This window comes from Artemia franciscana, chromosome 11 (genome assembly GCF_032884065.1).
Source record: "Artemia franciscana chromosome 11, ASM3288406v1, whole genome shotgun sequence".
NCBI lineage: Eukaryota > Metazoa > Arthropoda > Branchiopoda > Anostraca > Artemiidae > Artemia > Artemia franciscana.
In genome coordinates, this window is record NC_088873.1 from 23,984,299 (window position 1) to 24,004,541 (window position 20,243).

General features: G+C 35.4%; 1 protein-coding gene across 1 annotated transcript; it reads left to right on the plus strand.

Moving 5' to 3' along the window:
- Nucleotides 1–203: 203 nt before the first annotated feature.
- LOC136032996 (vitellogenin-2-like) lies at nucleotides 204–20,243 on the plus strand. Its single transcript, XM_065713522.1, has 4 exons — nucleotides 204–301; nucleotides 8,657–8,889; nucleotides 14,771–15,130; nucleotides 20,039–20,243. The coding sequence occupies exons 2-4, from the start codon at nucleotides 8,667–8,669 to the stop codon at nucleotides 20,107–20,109; spliced, it is 654 nt and encodes a 217-aa protein (XP_065569594.1). The 5' UTR covers nucleotides 204–301; nucleotides 8,657–8,666; the 3' UTR covers nucleotides 20,110–20,243.

Genomic DNA, 20,243 nt, shown 5'->3' on the forward strand with positions numbered 1-20,243 from the left:
GTTACATGTGTCGTATGAGCTCTTAGCTCTTGTTTTTTATAGAAAGTTGAATCTGTATCTTTTATTTCCTCCTCGTGTGATCATCAATCTTTTAATTAAAAAAAAAGAAACAAAAGATGATATCATCTCAGATCCAAAACTGATGAGTAGCTATTATCTTTTAGCTTGTTTCGTACATAGTCATTTTACTATAGAGATAAGGTAATCTATAACACATTAGAATTTCTCTCTGATAGAAATAGTCGTAAGAATCCAGTTGCTCTCGTTGAAAATCAATTGGATTGTTTCAAAAGCTTAAGAAGTATTTGTTTTCATTTTATTTAATTTTTACCAAGGGAGGATTGTAAATATATTTGCCTGCGCTGTTTTTATTATATCCCTTTGGATTAGAAATGTGTCTCTGCATTCAGAGCCGTTTCTAGGATCGGGGATACCCGGCCAAAGTTAACTAAAGCACTCATTCCCGACTCAAATATAAGCAAAGAAAGCCACATCAAAGTCAAAAATTGTATCAAAGTCGGCAACCCTCCCCCCACAGGTGTGGCACCCGGGGCAGCTGACCCGGTTCTCCCACCTCCCTTTGAACGGCTCTGACCAACTTCCTGTCGTCTGGTTGACTCCAGATTTTGCAAATAAACACGTTTCTGGTGAATACAGTGTTGTAAAATGAAGGTCAACCAAATCTATTTGTAAAGACTTATCTAAAACCTGCCATCTTTAACGCACCCAGTTAAAAATTAAATCTGTGATTGATATTTTGTATTATTTTAATGGTCAAACAGTTCGTTACCACGAACAAAAATTCTGTAATAAATATCAACAAGTTCATGGTAAAGAACTGTAAATAAGGAGCCCAGTAACCGAAACTCTAAAAAATGGAATTTTGATACCAATAGGTACATCAAAAGTATCAAATTTTTATGGTGATTTCAAATATATAAGTTTCGTTTTACCCTTCAAAAGTTACGAGCCTGAGAAAATAATAATAATAAGTTATTTGTGACCCACTTGAAGCAGCCGAGTATAAAAACAAACACACAGAAAAACAAACAAAAAAAAACAACTTCTGATAACACGTTAAATTACTGTAGAAAACATTTTAAAAGATCATGAAAAGCACTAATAGTAAAATGTATCGAGTCGGATAGTTTCTGGTGTAGCACTTTAAGTTTATTTAATAAATCTGGAGCCCCGAAATTTGTTACCATATCACTGTTCTTGTACCAGGGAGGAAGATATAACAAAAAACGGAGGAAACGAAAATAAGATGACTTGAGAGCCTTTAAATCTTTTCTTTTCAAAACAGGATACAATCCAGAAAGATATAAAACCGAGTGATCACAAAAGCAAGAATAAATTTGTGAAAGGGCTTTGCGGTTGTATTTCCCCCTATTCGCAACAATTTTAGAATAACCCACTTGAAGTTTAACCTTAGCATTAGAAACAATTTTATTACGAAACGAGACTAAATTGTTAGTAAGGGTAATGCCCAACCACCTTAAAGAAGTCACGCACGGAATGCTAAATGCAGAACAAGTAAGTCTAGAAGATTGGTTAGGAGAAGGACCACAATGAAGGAATTCACATTTATCAGGGTTAAGTGTTATTCGAGAAAGCAGTAGAGATAAAACGAACAGAAGCCGAAAGCCCAGATTTAGTTCTACTAATGAGAAGAATATCGTCTGCATAAGCAAGATATGAGACATTTGAACTACCTAAAAAGTAAGTTGTTGGAAGACTATTTAGAATATCAGCAATACAAAATTGATGGAGATAAAACTCACCCTTGTCTTACGGTGATCTTTAACATAGAAGGATCAGAAGGAGAAGATTTAACATGAAGGAAAGAATGACCATACCAAAATTTTAATAAAGAAACAATAGAAACATTCACTCCACATTTAAGCAAAGAAAACAGGGCTTGGGAGTGAACTATAGAATCAAAAGCCTTAGATAGATCTAAAGAACCAAAATAAAGATCATAGCCCTTCCCGGAAGCATCAGAAAGCAGAGTAGAAAGAACTTTATGGGCATGCTGACATCCTAAACCACACTGAAAACCAAACTGGTTAACTCCAAAATTTATATTATCTGTTATAGAAGGGAGAAGTAATACTTAAGGACTTTGCTTAAGGTACAAGAAACAGTGATAGGACGGCTATTAGTAACTGATAATAGCGACTAGATAATTAATGAAGTAATTTTAAAGACATAACGTATAAACGGATTGATTCCAGCATGCGACAGCTTTGAAATGCGTTCTATATGCTATATGTCCTGTTTGGACATATGACAAATTTTATTTGGTATAAGATATTTACTAGGAATACAATTTGAATTCACTCAATCACGACTACGAACACTGTGGGGTATATCTGTTTCAAGATTCCTGCGGTCAAGTTACAGTGCCTAGAATGACTTCCAAATTCCTTGGGGAAGCTACATAGGTAATTCTTTTTTTTTTTTTTTTAGTAAGGTTTAAAGTTTTTCAGTTCAGGTGAGATCTTGTGATCTTCTAGATTCAAGTAGGAATCCGATATAACATTAGAGCTAAAACAAATTACGTAAAGTTTCATTTGTGTTCATCACGTAATATATTTCGCATTTTTACTTTAGTTTTTACTTCATTAAAAAGTTTTCATCACAAAAGTAAGAATAAATTTGCGAAAGGACTTTGCGGTTGTATTTCCCCCTGTTCGCAACAATTTTAGAATAACCCACTTGAATCTGTAGAATTTTGTATGTTTTGGCAGAAGAAAGATCGCGGATGCGTGTTTATCTTTTTTTTTTTTAAGGGTGATCGTATCGACCCAGTGGTCTTCGAATACAAAGAGAGGGCTCATTTGAATGGAAATTAAAAGTTCTAGTGCCCTTTTTAAGTGACCGAAAATCGGAGGGCAACCAGGTCCCCTCCGACGCTCATTTTTTTCCAAACTCACCCGATCAAAATTTTGAGATATCCATTTTGTTCAGCATAGTCACAAACTATCAAGCATAGTCAAAAACTATATAGTATCAAAATACTATATACATATAGTATTGGTTATTTAGTCTACAGACGTATTTAGGTGGATTTTTTCTCGTGGGGGCAGGGGGAGGGGGTTACGTGGGAGGATTTTTCCATTGAGGTATTTTTCATGGAAGAAGAGAATTTTCCATGAAGGGGTCGCCAGATATTATTTAAAAAACAATCAAAAATTCAATTCAAAAAACAATTTTTTTTAGACGAAAGTAAGGAGCAACATTAAAAATTAAAACCAACAGACATTATTACGTATATAAGAGGGGTTCGTCCTATCGTCAATGCCTCGCTCTTTACGCTAAAGTTTTTTTTTTAGTACTTTCAAAAGAGCTATTTTTTCTAACTAAACGGTCTTTGTAATTAAGGGGTCATAATTAAAGAATTGGAACAAATTTCGAAGTTAAGCGTGTTTCAGCATTTTTCGCGTCGCTAGCCTTTACAACATTGTTGCACTGTCTCATATTTTGTAAGCCACGTCTTTCTGGATGATCCACTAAAACTAACAAGGCAAAAATCCGTTTTGGCTTTTTCGTTTTGCCAAATATTCGCTGCAAATACGAGCATTTCGGGAAATAACGTTGGATTTCAGGTTCAAGGCCGGTGATAATTCATTTACTCCCTTAGACAATCTACGATTGCTGTTTCTGATTCTCCAATTTAAAGAAAAGTGTTCAAACACGACAAAGTTTCAAAGATTCATTTCGCGGTGCTTATTTTACAGCTTCGATATGAAAGCCTGGACACTATTTTTTTGAACTAAACATTACTTTTTCCTTTACCCTGCAGTTTTAAATTAAGCTTTTTAAGGCTTTTAGTTAAATAAGTTACATTTTTATCTAGGTCCTGTCATTAAAGCATCTCATAAACTCATGTTTTCTTTTCTTTTCTAAGAACTGAATGATTTCGTTTTTTAATTCCAAGAACCACCCGACAAGATTTTTTTCGATGAAAAGTGAACAGCAGTGTATAATTGGAGAATTTCGTGATCAGAGCTCATGCTGCTCTAAAATTCTTTGAGCATTGAGAGTACTAGATTCTATATAGCTAACAGCTGTCATACCAGAGTCAAATGCTTCTTGTAAAGTCTTTGGAAGAGACTTGACAACAATGGCAAACCAGTGAATGATGCAGGGAATTCGCTGTGCAAGCTCCTTACCTTCCGTAGGAAAGTCCGACTTCGATCCAAGCATGACTGGTACTCGATCATTTATACACTCTTTACCAGCGTTCGCCAATCTTTAAAAGTTCATGGACCACTAAATATATCATCTTTTGTTTGGTAGACCACTAATATGGACTTGGAAAAAAGGTGCTGAATATACATCCATACATGATGCTTAGTAAGGTTTTTGCTAAGATATTATGTTGTAGGATAGATAATTGGATAGACCAAAATAGAATTTTATCAGATTCGCAGACAGGGCTAAGAAAAGACTACAGTCCTATAGATCAGATTTTTATTTTATTAGGGATGATTAGGAAACAGGTTAGGAGAAAAGAGGGCAGGCTATTTGTTACATTTTTGTATTTAAAAGGGGCGTTTGATGGAGTGGATAGAAGTTAAATGATAGAGTCGTTGTTAGCACTAGGGCTACCAAGCGCGTTTGTTAAGATTATAGCATCTATGTATAATATAGTTAAAGTTGTAGTACAGGTAGGCAAGGATTTCTCTAGGGTTATTAGGAGTAGACTTGGTGTTAAGTAGGGATGTACAATTTCCCCATGCTATTTTCATTGTATATTAATGATTTTGAAGAATATTTGATAGGCAGAGACGCCCCAAAAATTAAGCTTTCAAGCGCAAGCGTTATGGCATTACTTTTTGCGGATGACATAGCATTAGTAGCGGAAAGTAAAGAACATTTGCAATAACTGCTAGATCTAGCATCTTCTTGTTTTGGGAATAAGAAACTAGTATTAAACATAAAGAAGTCGGTGGTATTGGTTTTTAAGAAAAGTGGAGAACACATAGATTCGCAGTATCAGTTTACGTATGAAGGTAGGACACTAGACTACGTAGATGAATTTCAGTACTTAGGTCGTACGCTTTCATCAGATGGGAAATGGAAGAAACATCTCAAGATAGTAGAAAGTGAGGGAAATAGACTACTAGGATTGTTAAGTAAAAGTAATATCAAGGAGATTAGGGATGTAGAACGGCTAAAGTATGTTTTTAATGCTAGGGTTAGATCGACTTTGCATTACGGGGCGGAGCTTTGGGGGTTTAATAAGGGGTTGAATTTAGAGAGAATGCAGTTGAGGTTTGTTAAGCCTATATTAGGCCTTGATAATAAGTTTAATGGGCTAGTACTAAGAGGGGATATAGGAATAAAGTGTATGAGACAGAGTAGGTTAATTAGTATGGTTAAATATTTGGAAAGGGTGTCATTGATAGATGATAATAGGCTAGTTAAACAAGCATTTTTAATGATGCTTCAAGATAGGAGGAAGGATTCGTGGCCAAATCATGTAAAGAATATATTGGACCGTCCAGGGCTAGGTATTTGCTGGAATGAGGGAAATGGGATAGAAGAGATGGTAGGGGCTGTATCTAGGTTAGTTACTACTAAGCTAGAATGTCAGGAAGTTCAGGTTTGGCAAGCTGAGAAGGCCACCTCGCCGTCCCTTTGGATATATGCGGAGGTCAAGGAGAACTGAGGTGAAGAAATTTACCTAAAAATGGGATTGGCTACGGGTGATTTGAAATGGTTAATGTACGTAAGGGGAAATTTTATGCCTCTTGGAGAACGTAGGAAATATTTAGGGAGAAATAGATTGAGGCATGGTCCTCACAGTTGCCTTATGTGTGGAGAGATGGATGAGTCTTTGCAACATTTTTTAGGGGATTGTAGGGAGTTGAGGGAGTTGCGCTTGGAAATATTTGGTAGGGAGGTTGGGGGGAGAGATTGGATTTCGGAAATTTTGAGAAGTAGGTGTTACTTAACTATAAATAATATTGGAAAGTTCGTCCGGGTAGGTAGGAAGTATCGTGATGTTTTCTTAAATAATTAGTTTAATGTCTTTTCAGTCTATGTTTGTTGTGTTTATTTGACATCATGATGTGGAGATTCAGTTTCGATAATTTTACTAAAAGACAAAGAGCTGTATATATTTCATGCCGAAAGCGGCACCGAGTTGTAATTACTGTCAGAGATGAAAAATGTTTGTTTTTTTTACATAAATATGTAGTTGAAAATTGAATTAAAATTTTTATAGCCTTCTCACTCAGTAATGGGTATTCACTTTTGAAAGACAGCCAAAAATGAGCTCTTGATAAAGAGGAATTGAATTTTAATTTGAGAATGTCATCATAGGCAGCGCAATAGCACTGCCTAAGTAAAAAGCGATGCATAAAAAGAGCTTCAATCACTCGATTGAAGATTGAAAGTTCTAGTGCCTTTTTTGATAGTTGATAGGGATTAAAGGGCAACCAGACCCCCCCCCGTACGCCCATCATTTCCCCAATCCCATCTAATAAAAATTTTAAGATAGCCATTTTGTTCAGCGTAGTTGAAAGTCTTTGAGAATGACAACCCCCCCCCAAAAGGCCATCAGGGCAAGGGTTGTAAGTTATGTCATGGGGGCATACAAGGTTTTTATGAAAAGGTTGGTCGTATAAACTTCAGAAGGAACTCATTGAATTGGAAATAAGAAGCTCTAGTCCCCTTTCTTAGAGTCAAACTGATCGGAAGGTAACTCCCCCTCATGTTCTATTCCCCACAAATGTATCAAATATAAATATTTTTGTGGCTATTAAAAAAAAAGTCCAAAAATCACTAAAAAAGCCTTTGAGGTTGACAAAATCCTCCAGAGTCTAGGGGCAAAGGTTGTCAGATATGCCCCAGGGGCATATAAAGTTTTAATCGAAAGGGTGGCTATGTGAACTTTAGAGGAGGCTCATTTGATTGGAAATTAAAAAGTTCTAGTTCCCTTTTGAGAGTCAAAAGTAATGGAGGACAACTAGTCCTTCTTCCTGACACACTCTTTTCCCCAAACGCATCTGATCGAAATTGTGAGACAGCTATTTTGTTCGCAATAGTTTAAAGAGCATATAACAATAACTCAAGGGTGGGAACAACCCCCTAGAGCCCGGGGCCAAGGCTGTAAGTTATTCCCCGAGGTATAGAAAATTTTTATGGTACAGATATGGACCTTCTTAAGAGTCAAAAGTGAATAGAGGGCAATCAGCCCCTCCCCCACAAGTTTGTCATTCCCTAAAACACATCTGATCAAAGTCTTAACAGGGCCGTTTTTTGAGCATTGTTGAAAGGTCCCGTAGTTATGTCTTTGGGAATATCAACCTCCCTGCAGTCCTCATGGCGAGGGCTGAAAGTTAGGCAATTCCTTCTTTGTTTAAATGTAGTGTATGTTTTTGAGATAGGTATGTATGTTTGAACTTTAATTTTCAAAAAGACGAAGGGGATTTCAGTGAGCCTTTCAGCGAATGTTCAGGGGGTTGTGGAACTAAATCAAAACACGTTATAAGGGTGGAACAGTAGTATCATTAGAACAGTTAGATGTGTGAATTTGACACTAATAGCGCTTGTTACGGGGCGGGAGGAGTGTTGAGCTAATCAAAAGAAAATATTTGCATCCTAATACTACTGCTTCTACTCATACTACTACCACTGGTATTACTACTTCGGTTATTACTACTATTATTACTACTTCTACTACTGCTAATTCAACTAAAGCTAAGGCTACCGCTATTAATTTTACTGCTACTTCTACTATTACTGCTGTTGCTAAAACTAAACGCATTAAGGCGAAAAAAAATGAGATATATTGAAACTGTATGGAACTAATATGAAACACACTATGCCCATACAGGTTGTCAATAGGACAGATCAGAAATGCTTCAGGAACGGCTTATGACATTTTGTTTAAATTGTCAGCGTGTGTCGAAGGGGATATTGAAAAAAACCAAAGGTTCTGTGCGCACACTTCTACTATTGCTACTACGCAAGTTAAGAGCATTAAGTTGTTTCCATCACTTTTGACTCTCAAAAGGGAACTAGAACGTTAAATTTCCAATTAAATGAGCCTCCTCTGAAGTATATACAACCATCCTTTCCATAAAAAAAACTTGACCAGCTTTGACGCCAAATACAGATTAAGAATCTTTCTGTGATTTTAGTTCAAGCAATGTACAAAACCTCCAACTTTCTACAAAAAAAAAAAAAAAAATCCTGGATAGATTATAACAGTTACCAAATAGCATTTACATTGTATTTAAGACTCTATTTGAATCTATGGGTCCGTCGGGTGAGCGAGGACATGTAGCCCCCTCACAGAAAGTAGGCCCCAGACGATGAAAGTAGGATACAAAGATGAACTGGCTAAATAACAGCCAGTGAAAAACAGTAGGAAAATGCAAATATACGGGTCGAGACCTCCGCTCAATCATCCTCGGTGCAGAAATAAGAAATATAGGTAAAATCCGCGGAATAATATGAAAAGAAAACCTTGAAAAATAAGACTAAACAAAAGGGATTTATAAAACAAATTTTTAGCTCGAAATTTTATCTTTCAAAAAGCTGATATGTTATTTTGAATAATTTAAGCATATGATGATCTTTATGAAGGGCGATATCTTTCATGCTTTGATATCTAGTACCATTTGAATATTTATAGAGATCCAAAAATGCCGAAAAAAGCTAAAAAGAAGAGTTCAGACAAGCAAAAATCCAAATCTAAAGAATCAAAAAGCCATGGCAACATACATGATGGGACACCTCATAAGAAGTCAAAGGAAAAGAAACCCGAGGGTAGAAAAAGGCAGTCTTCTACTAGTTCTAGTGGAAGTTCATCCTCAACCTCTTCGAGTTCAAGTTCGAGTTCATCCTCATCTTCAAGCTCAAGACCAGGTAAGTTAATTAGTATTGACAATACAGGGCTCAGGTGAGTGCACATGTACACACAAAATATATTTCGGAAGGGGATACAAGCTTGAATAAAAGAGGCAAATTATATAGAATATACCTTATAATATAGGACAAATCTGAATGTTTTGTGAGGAAGATATACATTCCTCTTCAAAGGAATTTTTCAGATATACAGCTAGGCATAATGTTTATCATCTGTACCAAAGCGCATCTTGTAAGCAAATAGGAGGTGGTTGACTGGTTGTTGAGCAAAAAATGCCAATTGCTTGATCTTCATAGTGTACACATATAGTTTTCTTTTGTAACTTTTTTATAGTCTATGTTTTCTGTATAATCTGCATAGTTTTTCTTTATAGAAACCTGGATATTAAGCAGTTCCAGGGATATACCGTATATCTCTAATGTTTTGAGCTGAAATTCTTGAGGTCATCAGCTTTATTTCACACTCTTAGCTAAAGGCATGCAAAAAAACAAAACAAAAAAAAAGAACATTTTCTGCGATAATAATAAGGTAGATCTAATCTTATTATACTGAAAGGACTGAAACATTCTTTTTACCAAAGAAGCAACTGTTGAGTTATGTAGACAGAAATTCATTTTTAGGTAAAGAAAACACAAAAAAAGGCAAATTATATGGAAAAAACAACTTAATGACAAATCTCAATAATCTAGAGGAAAAGGGGATGGATCCAAGATTCCTTCACAGTGCGTATCTAAAACAGGTATAACAACATACTACACTAGCCCCTCCTACCCCAAACAAGGTACATTACCCACTTACAAAAGGTCTGTATACTTAACACACATAAGAATTAGCCCATATCGGGGCTTAATTTATTCCAAATATAACTGTTGATATATAACTATAACTAAGAGTATCCTCTCAATTACTTAAAATTTACATATAAATTGCTTGTTTTTTGTGTTTTTACAAAATACCTCCTCCCCCTCAAAAAAGTGCCCCAATTTCCTGAAACAAATTCTCACGTATTGATTGACCGGAATTCAATGTAAATTTATCTTTTTGAGAACATGGTCCGTATTTAGAGAGGTAAAGCCAAAACAGGCATTCAAGATCCGATTTTCTATGAAGACTAAAGTAAAGAATAGCAAAATTTATGGCATTCGTAGTCCAAAGAGTAAACATTTGGAAAATTTTCTTTCTAATGAAAGGCTAAAAAATTTTGAAAGACTACATCTAGGAAATTATCATAGTAATAGCAAGACTTTTTAGTTATATTGTCAGAGAAAAGTTATAGCGTCAGTTCAAGCATATGAAAGAACCCCTTTACACAGTTTCCAAGGCCTTATCGGCAAAACACGAAGTCTTGCATTTTTTTTCCATAAGGCTAATAACCATTTGAATGGTGCAATCTTGCCACGGCGAAGTAATATTTTCTGCGAGTTTGTGGCACTTCCCAAAAAGGGCGAAAAAACTATTGAGTGAGAATTCTATGATAGCCAATCGATTTTAAAGTCATCGAGAAACTGTATCTTGCGTTTACTACTTCCAAGTGCAAATAATGACACATGATGATGCATTTGGTCCTGTTGAAATATGTAGTTTGTACAAAATAAGCGGTTAACAGAAACGAATGTTCTAAAGCTGCATTGAATTAAGCTGATTTATTTGAGATTTGTATAATTACTTTATAGCAACATACTATTGCGCATCAGCCTCTATGGGGAGACCCAGCGGACCGATATGTAGGTGGGAATGATGTGCCTGAAGCATAAAAATTGATGTTTCATTCCCATCTTTTTTACATTGAGCCTTTAGATGAATGTGGAAGGATATTTGAAGGGGGGTGCGTAATCATGAGGGGTAAGAGGAAAGCTTCTCATGTTTAAGAAATAAAATTTCTGTTTAACCTGGAAAATTTACGTCCCTGCATTTATTGGCAAAAAAAGGAAGAAAGGAGAGGAGGGGGGGATGATGAGCACCCCCAGAAAATTTCTCCTGAGGGTAATAGTTACCAGGAACTTTTATAGACTAAGATCATAACGGAAATAATTATCATTTTTCTGTTACATATACTTTATACTCTCTTCTTGTTTCATTAGGGGTGTGCCCACACTGCCCAATCTTTAGGAGCATCTTGTGAAAAAAAAAGATTGGTTCACCAAATTCACCTTGATAACCGGAAAAATGATAACCCTATTATTCCTTTTAAGTTCTTCAGAGCCCTACCCCTAGAAACATTTGAGGGGTTATCTTTTTCATGGATAATTATGAATTAATCTAACCTACCTTATGGATAATCTAACCAACCTTAGACTTTATATCAGTACTTCCCAACCGATATTAGGCCATGCCCCACCCGGGAATTTCTAAAATCTTGATGCCCCCTCGTGATATTTCATTATTTCTTTATTTAAAATTTTTCATGTATTCATCTGAAGGAAGCTTAAAAGACTATTAACTTGTTATCTCTTTTTGGGTCATCCTCCATTCATATTCTATACTAATGAAAAATATTGTCTGAATACAACACCTTTTATACAATATATAAGATCATCGCAATTCTGTAGTGTGGCTCACTTGCAACTAAACCCTCAATGAACTGAACCCTCGTGTATCTGACCCGAGGCTTAACTGAACCCCCGTGTAGCTGAACCCTCGTGCAACTGAACGCCCATACATCTCAACTTTTTCAAATGAACACTCGTAAAACTCAACCGCCGTTGTAAGCGGATCCTCCTTTAACTCATTAAACTATGCAGATAAGCCGGATTCAATTGAACCACAATGCAACTAAACCCTCACTCAACTCATTATCCGCACAACTCAAGATCATTCAGCTTAACTCTCATTCGATTCAACCTCCGTGTAACTCAAATATTGTGCAACTCGACCCTCCATTTGTTTCTACACCCATTCAAATCAGCTTCCGTGCAATTCAGCCCTCATTTAATTCATTCCTCATTCAATTTAATCCCCGTTTAACCTAAACTTGTCTGACTCAAACCCATTCAGATCAAATTCATTCAGCTTAACCCTCCCCAAATCAACAATATAACTTGAAGGTGTAATTCAGGCCGTTTTGTCAGGGCTGACAAAAGCTGACTCGAATGAAACGGTCTTAATTCGTTGGTTAATTTTTTGTGTATTTTTTTTCTTTAACTTATGTCGCTTTTATATAAAACTACCCCCCCCCCCTCCTCAGTATAAACAGTATTTTGTTCTTCTTTCCCATTTATTTGAAAATTAGCAAAAATTTTCATGCCCAGCCCCTGGACATATTTGAAGGTCATGGTTGCAGCTATAGCTGTACCTTAGCACTGAAAAGACACTTACTAGTTTTCTTGCCTGTAACTTATTAAAGCCTTAATTTCTAAATCATCTTTGATAACTAAACCATTAGCTTTTCTATTAAAATCCCAAACTTCTACTCCATACTCCACTGGCAGCCTAATGTTAGATTCACCCTCTTCTGTGATTAATATCACATACTTATTTACTCTGCTTTATCTTATTTACTTATTCATCTTGTTTCCACCTATTTTTGTTTACCCTACTTACCTGCCTTCAATAATCTTCACCAAAAATAAATAAACCCTTACATAATAGGTAAATTTTCATCCCTAAACCTAAACTCCTCTTTTTCTCTTTTCCTCTTTTCCTCAAAACCAAAACCACTGGTTTACTAGAATTAAGCACTAGCCTCTTCTCTTGTAAATATAAAGGAAAATTGGTACCCTGGTTTGTACAAGTTCAACCTAAATTAAAATAACTCTGAGAATTACTGTCCAATGCTCTTGTTTCAGACATTAATCTTCAACAGGATTACTTCCCTACCATTGATATTGATTTCAAGTTCTTATAATTATGCGCAAGAATGCTGTGGTCTGTTTTTCAACAAGTTTCTTTTTGTCACTAAAAGGAATAATTAAAACAGTGAAATATTCGATACGAGTAAGCAGCTTCGCTTCAACTACCCAAGACGCAACCGCTACTTTTGAAGTAGTTGGAACAACTTTTTGAGTTTTGGCTGGGTAGCCAGCATTCGACCAGGTTCGGGAAAACTTACTCGCCGCTTAAAAGATTACTTTTTTTCTTGTTTTTGCATGACTGAAAACTTTCCGTAACCGGAATTTGGAGCTGGAAACTTTCCAACTCCAAAGGTATGTTATCTCTTGTTATCTTCACGGGGGGGGGACACAATCGATCCTGTGAAAGCTGCAGGTAAAATAAGCTAAGTTACTACCTTACCAAGGCAGACTGGTAAGTAACTGCAGGACAGCTTCTGCAGAACTCTGAATGAGGAATTCTGCAGAATTCCTGTGGCGGGAGGACACCTTTTATTATGGGAAAGGCTATTTTCTTTTTAGGGAGTTGTTTTTTGAAAAAATATGCTAGTTTGAAGTGTGCCTTGTTTGGCTGGTTGTTAATAAATGAAAAATGTATGTTACTTCTCAAAAGTTAATTTTGTTGTTTAAGAGTAGTTTTGTTGACGTCACTGCCGTCCAATATTTAAGAAAGAAAGAGGAGATTTTGCGAAACTAATGAAGTTGACAGGGTTAGCGATCACCAGATCAAAGAGGAATTGAAACAGAGATATGAGAACTGTAGTCCTCCAAAATTGCTTTTCTTGATTGTAAATCTTTTCGTTAAGTTGTTTGGCCCTTTTTTTTCTTTCTCGCTGTCAAGTCCTAAGGTGTTATGAAAAAGATTAACCAAATTTTGCCGTACAATCGACCTTGGACTCGGTGTGGCCAAAATCACTTGGAGTCTATCATATGAAAAATTTATTGCGTTGTCATTAACCATTGATGAATTGGCTTCAAAGAAATTATACCCCTCACATAAGCTAAATTTGCCCCCGATTCAAATAATAAAAGCAAAAAACCTAGAAGAATTTTTCGATTTACACCGTATTCATTACAAATATCAATAAATATGTATACATACGCACCGGTAATTGCTTATAGCTGTTAAAAATAAAATGTTCTAGAAGGCTGTTGAGTTTGAGAGGGGGGTAGAAGGTACAAGAGTGTAAGAGAGCTGCTAGAACCAAGAGTTTCAATGTCTGTTTGGCTTTGTCTGAGCCAGGGAACCCGGGTATTAGCCAAATAAAAGCTCTTAGGTTAATCCAAGGAAGTAAGAGAAGTTTGCTCAACTACAGAACACACACGATTCTAGCTGATCTTTAGCAGTAAGTGAAACTCAGTAGCATTTTCAATCAAATCTCGGCAGAAAAAAGCACCTTTTAACAGTTAAAGCAATACAGGAGAAAAAAGACTAGTAACCATCAAAGTGATAAGGTCAGTCAATTTATAGATTAATGAGCAACATTGCATTGGGTTTTATAGAATTAAAATTTACGATATAAAAAAATTGAGTTTCATCTACAAGTGGTTTTCATAGACAGGGCTGTCATTCAACAAAATATCACTGGATTCCTCACCCCTTCTAATATGTTTTTTTTTTAATGATGGGACAGAAGATAGGAAATTGCATTCTCTCTTTCCTTTTGGTTTTGGTAAAATAATAGGGCTGATTCAATTATTACTAAAAGGTAAAAGTCAGGTGATGAATGATTATGCTGTCTCTGTTTATTTGACAGGTCACATTCTTTGACAAAGGAAAGAAAAGAAAAACGAATAAGGAAACAAAACCAGCTTGAATGCATGGCCATGGTCTATAGGATCAAAAAGAGAGGTGTATTAAACTATCCAAAAAAGGAAGAAGTTACTGGAGAGGTAGCTTATAAAAGATCTTTAAAAAAAAGTTTAAAACTACGGTATTTAGTAAGTTTTCAATATGTCTAAATTCAGAAGCACAAAAATTGCCCCTATTAGATTATAATTGCCCCTATTAGATTATAATTCATTTTAAAAGCATTCTTAACCGTGTTTTTAGCTCATCGTTCAGGAGATCATCCAAATCCAAATCCAACACAGCATAACAGTGCACATCATGGTCAGCATCAGCCGCATTCAGGAAAGCACAGTAAGGCGGAGCACAAATCACACCAAATTACTATGACGTCCCATCAACCAGGTGTACCTCACGCAACAGGTGGCCCATACCCTGGTGCTGCTCCTTATCCAACAAATACTTCTCTATTTCCTAACAACAGTGCCCCAAGCACGCAGTACCCAGCAAATACACCCCATTACACATCTGGACCACCTTATCCCACAGCTGGAACACTCTATCAACCAGTTGCCCCGTATCCACCTGATGCCTATGGACAGAACCAAGCATTTGCGAATCCAGGTAATTTAAAAGGATTTTATCTCCATTTTTCTTATATATCTTATGATATTCATAGTTAAAAGTACGCTATCAATGGGAGTACCCTTTAGCGTTATGTGGAAAATAAAAAAATTATGAATTACAAAATAAAGAAATAACTTCTGCAAATGCAAATAAATAAAGATTGTTAACTGTTTGTTCCTTTTGGCGAAACTCGGCAAAAATTTGTCAAAATTATAATATGTCAACCTTTTGTAACTTTACAACTTTTATGGTCTGCTGTAACTTTGAAAATATGTGGTCTGTCTGAATTTGTAGCTCCTGATAGAAGGGTTACTATTGCTATTGGGAATTTTAAGATAGATAGGTGTGCTGAAACTTATATTTTCAAACGTGCAGGACAGTTTTACTTCTTTTTCCCCATAAAAAGAACTAACATTATTTCTAATAGATTCCGGGGTTCTGAAACTGTTTAATTGTATACTTCCTCGAAAACTAAGAATTTTGAAAATATCTATATGCTCAATTTTGATGGCAAACTGTTACGAAGTATGCTTTTCTTAATGATTTCTGCTGCATTGCATTTGGCTTAACTTTTTAGTTAGTAAAGCTTTTCGCTTAACTGGCTCAAAAACTGCCAATTCGTCCTTTTCCTGCCTTTTCCGATGTGTGCTGGAATTTTTCCACTGGTTTTTCCGTTACTGCTTCAAAGTCTGATGTTATTCCTTCCATTAAGAAAGAATTTGAGATTCTGACTGCTCAAAATATTGACAATCTGTTTTCAAGTAATTTCTATAATATTCCCGTCATAAAATCTGAGCTTCTTAAGATTTACTACATTTAATAATGCAAGACTTTCACCAGTAAATGTTGGAACTTATCCTGATAGTCTGTCTCAATATGGGGATTGTCAAGTCCGACAATTTTTTTGTGTGAATTTACAGTGGCTCTAGCACAAGATAAAATCAAAAGATTTCTTGGGGGAGTAGCTGATAGAAGGGGTGGAGGTGACCGGAGTTGTATTTTAATGGCGATTTTTGCCTTGGGGGTGTGTGGGAGAAGGCGTTTTTTTATTAATTATTATTTTATCATGTTTCAAGGAATGTTTATATGGGTAATCGTTACGCGTTTGCAAAAATTAAAGTTTTTCCTAACGTAGTGTTTTATATTTGTAATGGTTTGTATTTTGTTTATTAAGTTAAATAAAAGTAAAAAAAAAAGTTGAAAGAAATAATTTTCACTTAGACTTCATACAATTCAGAACCAACTGTCTCCATTGCGACATCTTATAAATCCATTTTTAGGTAGGTTACCTTAATGCTCCACTTATAGTTCTGAGACCCTTTGGGTGCTGATGGCCAATGCAGCTCCGAGACTGGATGCATATCTCTGATTGCCTGTAGTCTCAGCTATTCTCTGGGAGAAAGGGGTCGAACTCTCGACCGTAAATCCTGCCTAAATCGGAGCGACTTACATTAACAGCAAAGACTTTTTTAAAGTTCGGTAAATATTTATCGTTCTCCAAAATGACACAAACTTCCAATGTAAGACAAAGTTAAATCACAGCTGCCATGATAAAATATTGAAAAAGAATTCAGAATTGGCTAATTAACTTAAGTTTTTTTTTTTTTTTAGGCAATCCATATCCTGCATATCAAGTTAGTTCATGTTATCTTTGTGTTTGATAGGTATAAATTGGTGACTTAAATTCTCAGGGTTTCAAGCTTTGGAGATTTCTAATTATTTTTTGTTTATCTTGATATTCTCAGATCTTCAATCCAAACGTCTAAATCTCGATACGTCTGTTGAGCATAAAAAATAAAAATTTGTAATTTGACTCAGATTTAGCATAAGTAAGAGAATTGTCCTGTAAAATTTTTGATTTATTAACAACTAATCATGGAAATACGATTGGATGGCAGGTATCAAAATAAGTACAAGAATCCTCAGCGGTATATATAACAGTTTAGACAATTTTATGGACAAATATTTTCAACCTCCTTGCAAAAATATGACTATATGTTGTGACTGCTTGGTATTGAGAAGGTGAGAAATTCTCACCTTCTCAATAAAAAAAAAACAAAAACGGACAGCCAAAAAAGTAATGATATCAATTTCTTTGTCTCAGGGCTATAGCAAGACTCGAAAACAAATTTTTGACTTTAAAAAAAATTAGATATTTTGCTTTTCAGCCCCGTTGTGATAGCACAATCCAAAAATATCATTTCGACAGCCTAAAGAAGTTAGGATTTTAAATTTCCCCTTCTTGTTATTACAAAATTAAGATTTTCGCCTCCCTGTTGGCTTTTGTGGTAAAACTGACAAAAACCTAAATTCAATGAAATGCTTTTTGGCAGTATGCGTCATTAGTAAAATCTAACAGAGACCGTACAAAGTAAATAAAATCGTGTTTCAAACTTATTTGCAAAAACAAACTTTTTGCAAATGTCTTAATTAAAAACTAAACTATTAAAAACCAAAACACTTTTGTCCCAGCCCAAACCAGAGCAAGCGGACCCAATTACAAATCCACCACTATGTCAGGGGGGAGTCCCCCCTTCTGGATCCACCACTGCCTTAGGACAAAGTCTATCCATATGATCAATATAAATGGGGATAGAACGCTACCTTCATGTCTTACAGTTAACCGTAACAATTTTATTCTCGCAGATGGCATTAGTAGTTTTAATTTATTTATCTGATGTACCATACAAGGATAGAACCTTCGCTAAACATTTTCTATCAGATGGATCAAACCATAACTCATAATCTCTAAAACTGAGGACTGAAGGGATCTGGTGACTCAGGCACTTTTCAACTATAAATAAAGAGTGAAAATATAATCGAAACATCTCCTTTTTCTAAAACCCAAATTATCTTCTCTTTAAACCTTACCTACAGCATCTCTAAATCTAAAAAGTATCATCATACTAAGTAATTTTCTTTCTATACAAACCAAGCTAATGTATCTATAATTATCACAATTACTCTTATCATCTTTCTTATATAGGGGTGTTTAATTAGGGTTCTCTTAAAATTACTCGGTACTTCTCCCTAAAAAAATTATATCCATAATTTTCAGTAATTTATCTCTAACCGCATATTCACCATATTAAAAGAAAGACTCACTTGCCACACTATCTGCATATGGGGCCTTATTGTTTTTAAGTCCTTTTAGTACTGTTACTAATTCTTCCTCGCAAAATCAATCTCCCTTCACATCTGAAGTCACAAACTTTTTTATTCTTTTCCGCTTCTTTTCCTTTCCTGTAAGTCTATCCCAGCAAATAACATTCTCAGAATATTCTGCCCATCTCTGTTTAACTCTTTCCTCATCATTTATTGTGGCCTCGTTCCTATCTTTAACGGGTAAGTCCAAATTGAACATTCTATCTCAGTTTATTAACGTACAGTACCATATTTTACTATTATGTCGTCTGGCTGCATTTTCCAGATCTTCACCAATTTTATCCATGGCATCCACTTCACACCTTCTTAATTCATATCTTAATGCTTTCTCTAATTTCTTTACATCCTATTATTTTCATATTATCTATCACTCAAATCATTCTTGTACAAGCCCCTCCACCCTTATATCAAACATAAAGCATTTTCACTAATATTCCTTGCTACGTTTCCAACTTTCTCCTCATCATTACTTTCAGGAATAATTTTCTAAATATTATTCTATTCATGTTCTACATTGTCAAATTTTAAACTCCCCAGTTTAGTATTCAACTCCTCCTGGAAAGTTTCTCTCAGATTCCCATACTGGAGTCTACCAAGGTCATAACTTCCCCAATACATTAAGCTAGTATGTCAAGCAAATTTCTTTTGACACTATTTAAAGGAACTTAAACTCCTTCTCTCATTACGTAGTTTTGAGCATAAACTGCTGAATGAAACTATCCAGATGATTACCCCGATACATTCATAAGATTATCAACAACTGTATCCTTCTCACACTTACCAAAACACCCGTCCATGTGGGTTTTACAATTTTTCGATTCGTTTTAACTTTACACAGCACAATTCAGTCAATTACTTCAAGCATCAGAAAGTGACACTTCGTATAGCATTATTCATCTTCAAATTGATGTTCTTTACGTACGTGTCACAATTATACACTATAATCGTATACTTACATAAAGTATAATTTGTGCTTACATTGCAAAAATATTTCGTTCTCCGAGAAGGCGGACTACTATTTTGATTTTCTCTTGTAGAAGTGGTCGTGAAAACAGGAACACCAAATGAGCATGACTGCTAAATATGATTCAAAATTTAAAGCATTCTTTGCCATAAAGCACATTCTTAGAATTCTGATTTCATCCATTCAGCTGTGTCAAATATAGTAATCATAACTTACCTTGGTGAGGGCACCTATAAATTCTGCTGGAAATTTAGTGTCGAATATTATATGTAGAAAATTCCCAAAATATTCTCAGACATCATGGAATTCTCAAAAATAAGCTTTTACAATATTGAATGCCGTTGTCTCGTTAATAATTGCACTTCGAATAAGAGACAAAGAATTTCCAAATATTATTGTTCGCGCAGTCTATTGGGCTGATTAATAACCACAAAAAATGACCCAGTGCATTTTTTCTTTGTGTAGCACTATTGAACTTTTCAAAAAGCAAATCCAGTTATCTTTTAAGAGCAGAAAAAAAGTTTCATTATAAAAGGAGAAAAAGAAGAACTAAAAAAAAAAAGAAAAGAAGAAATAACCACCCCGTTTCTCCCCAAACTTGGTTCAATTTAGTATTGGTCAACGAGAAAAATGGCTATTAGCGTAAGCATCCTGTTACCTTATAGTGATGAAATACCGAATAATTGGCTTCAGTGGCACAGAAAGTGAAACAAGAACAGTTTTATGGTACAAAATAGTATATTTCAAGAACTAAATAACCTTTTCTTTCTTTTCAGATGCCACCATTTCATATGTGGTGCCGGGAATGTACCAGAATCCAGAACCATTCAATCAAAACTACCAATAGCCTATTCTGTCATTTGTCATTGCCGCATTTATTGTTTTTAGAGCCGATGCGTATAACGCTTCAATTTTTAACAACTATTTTACCTTGACTCTTTATATGAAATGAGGCTAATACACAACCGACATATTTTTTAA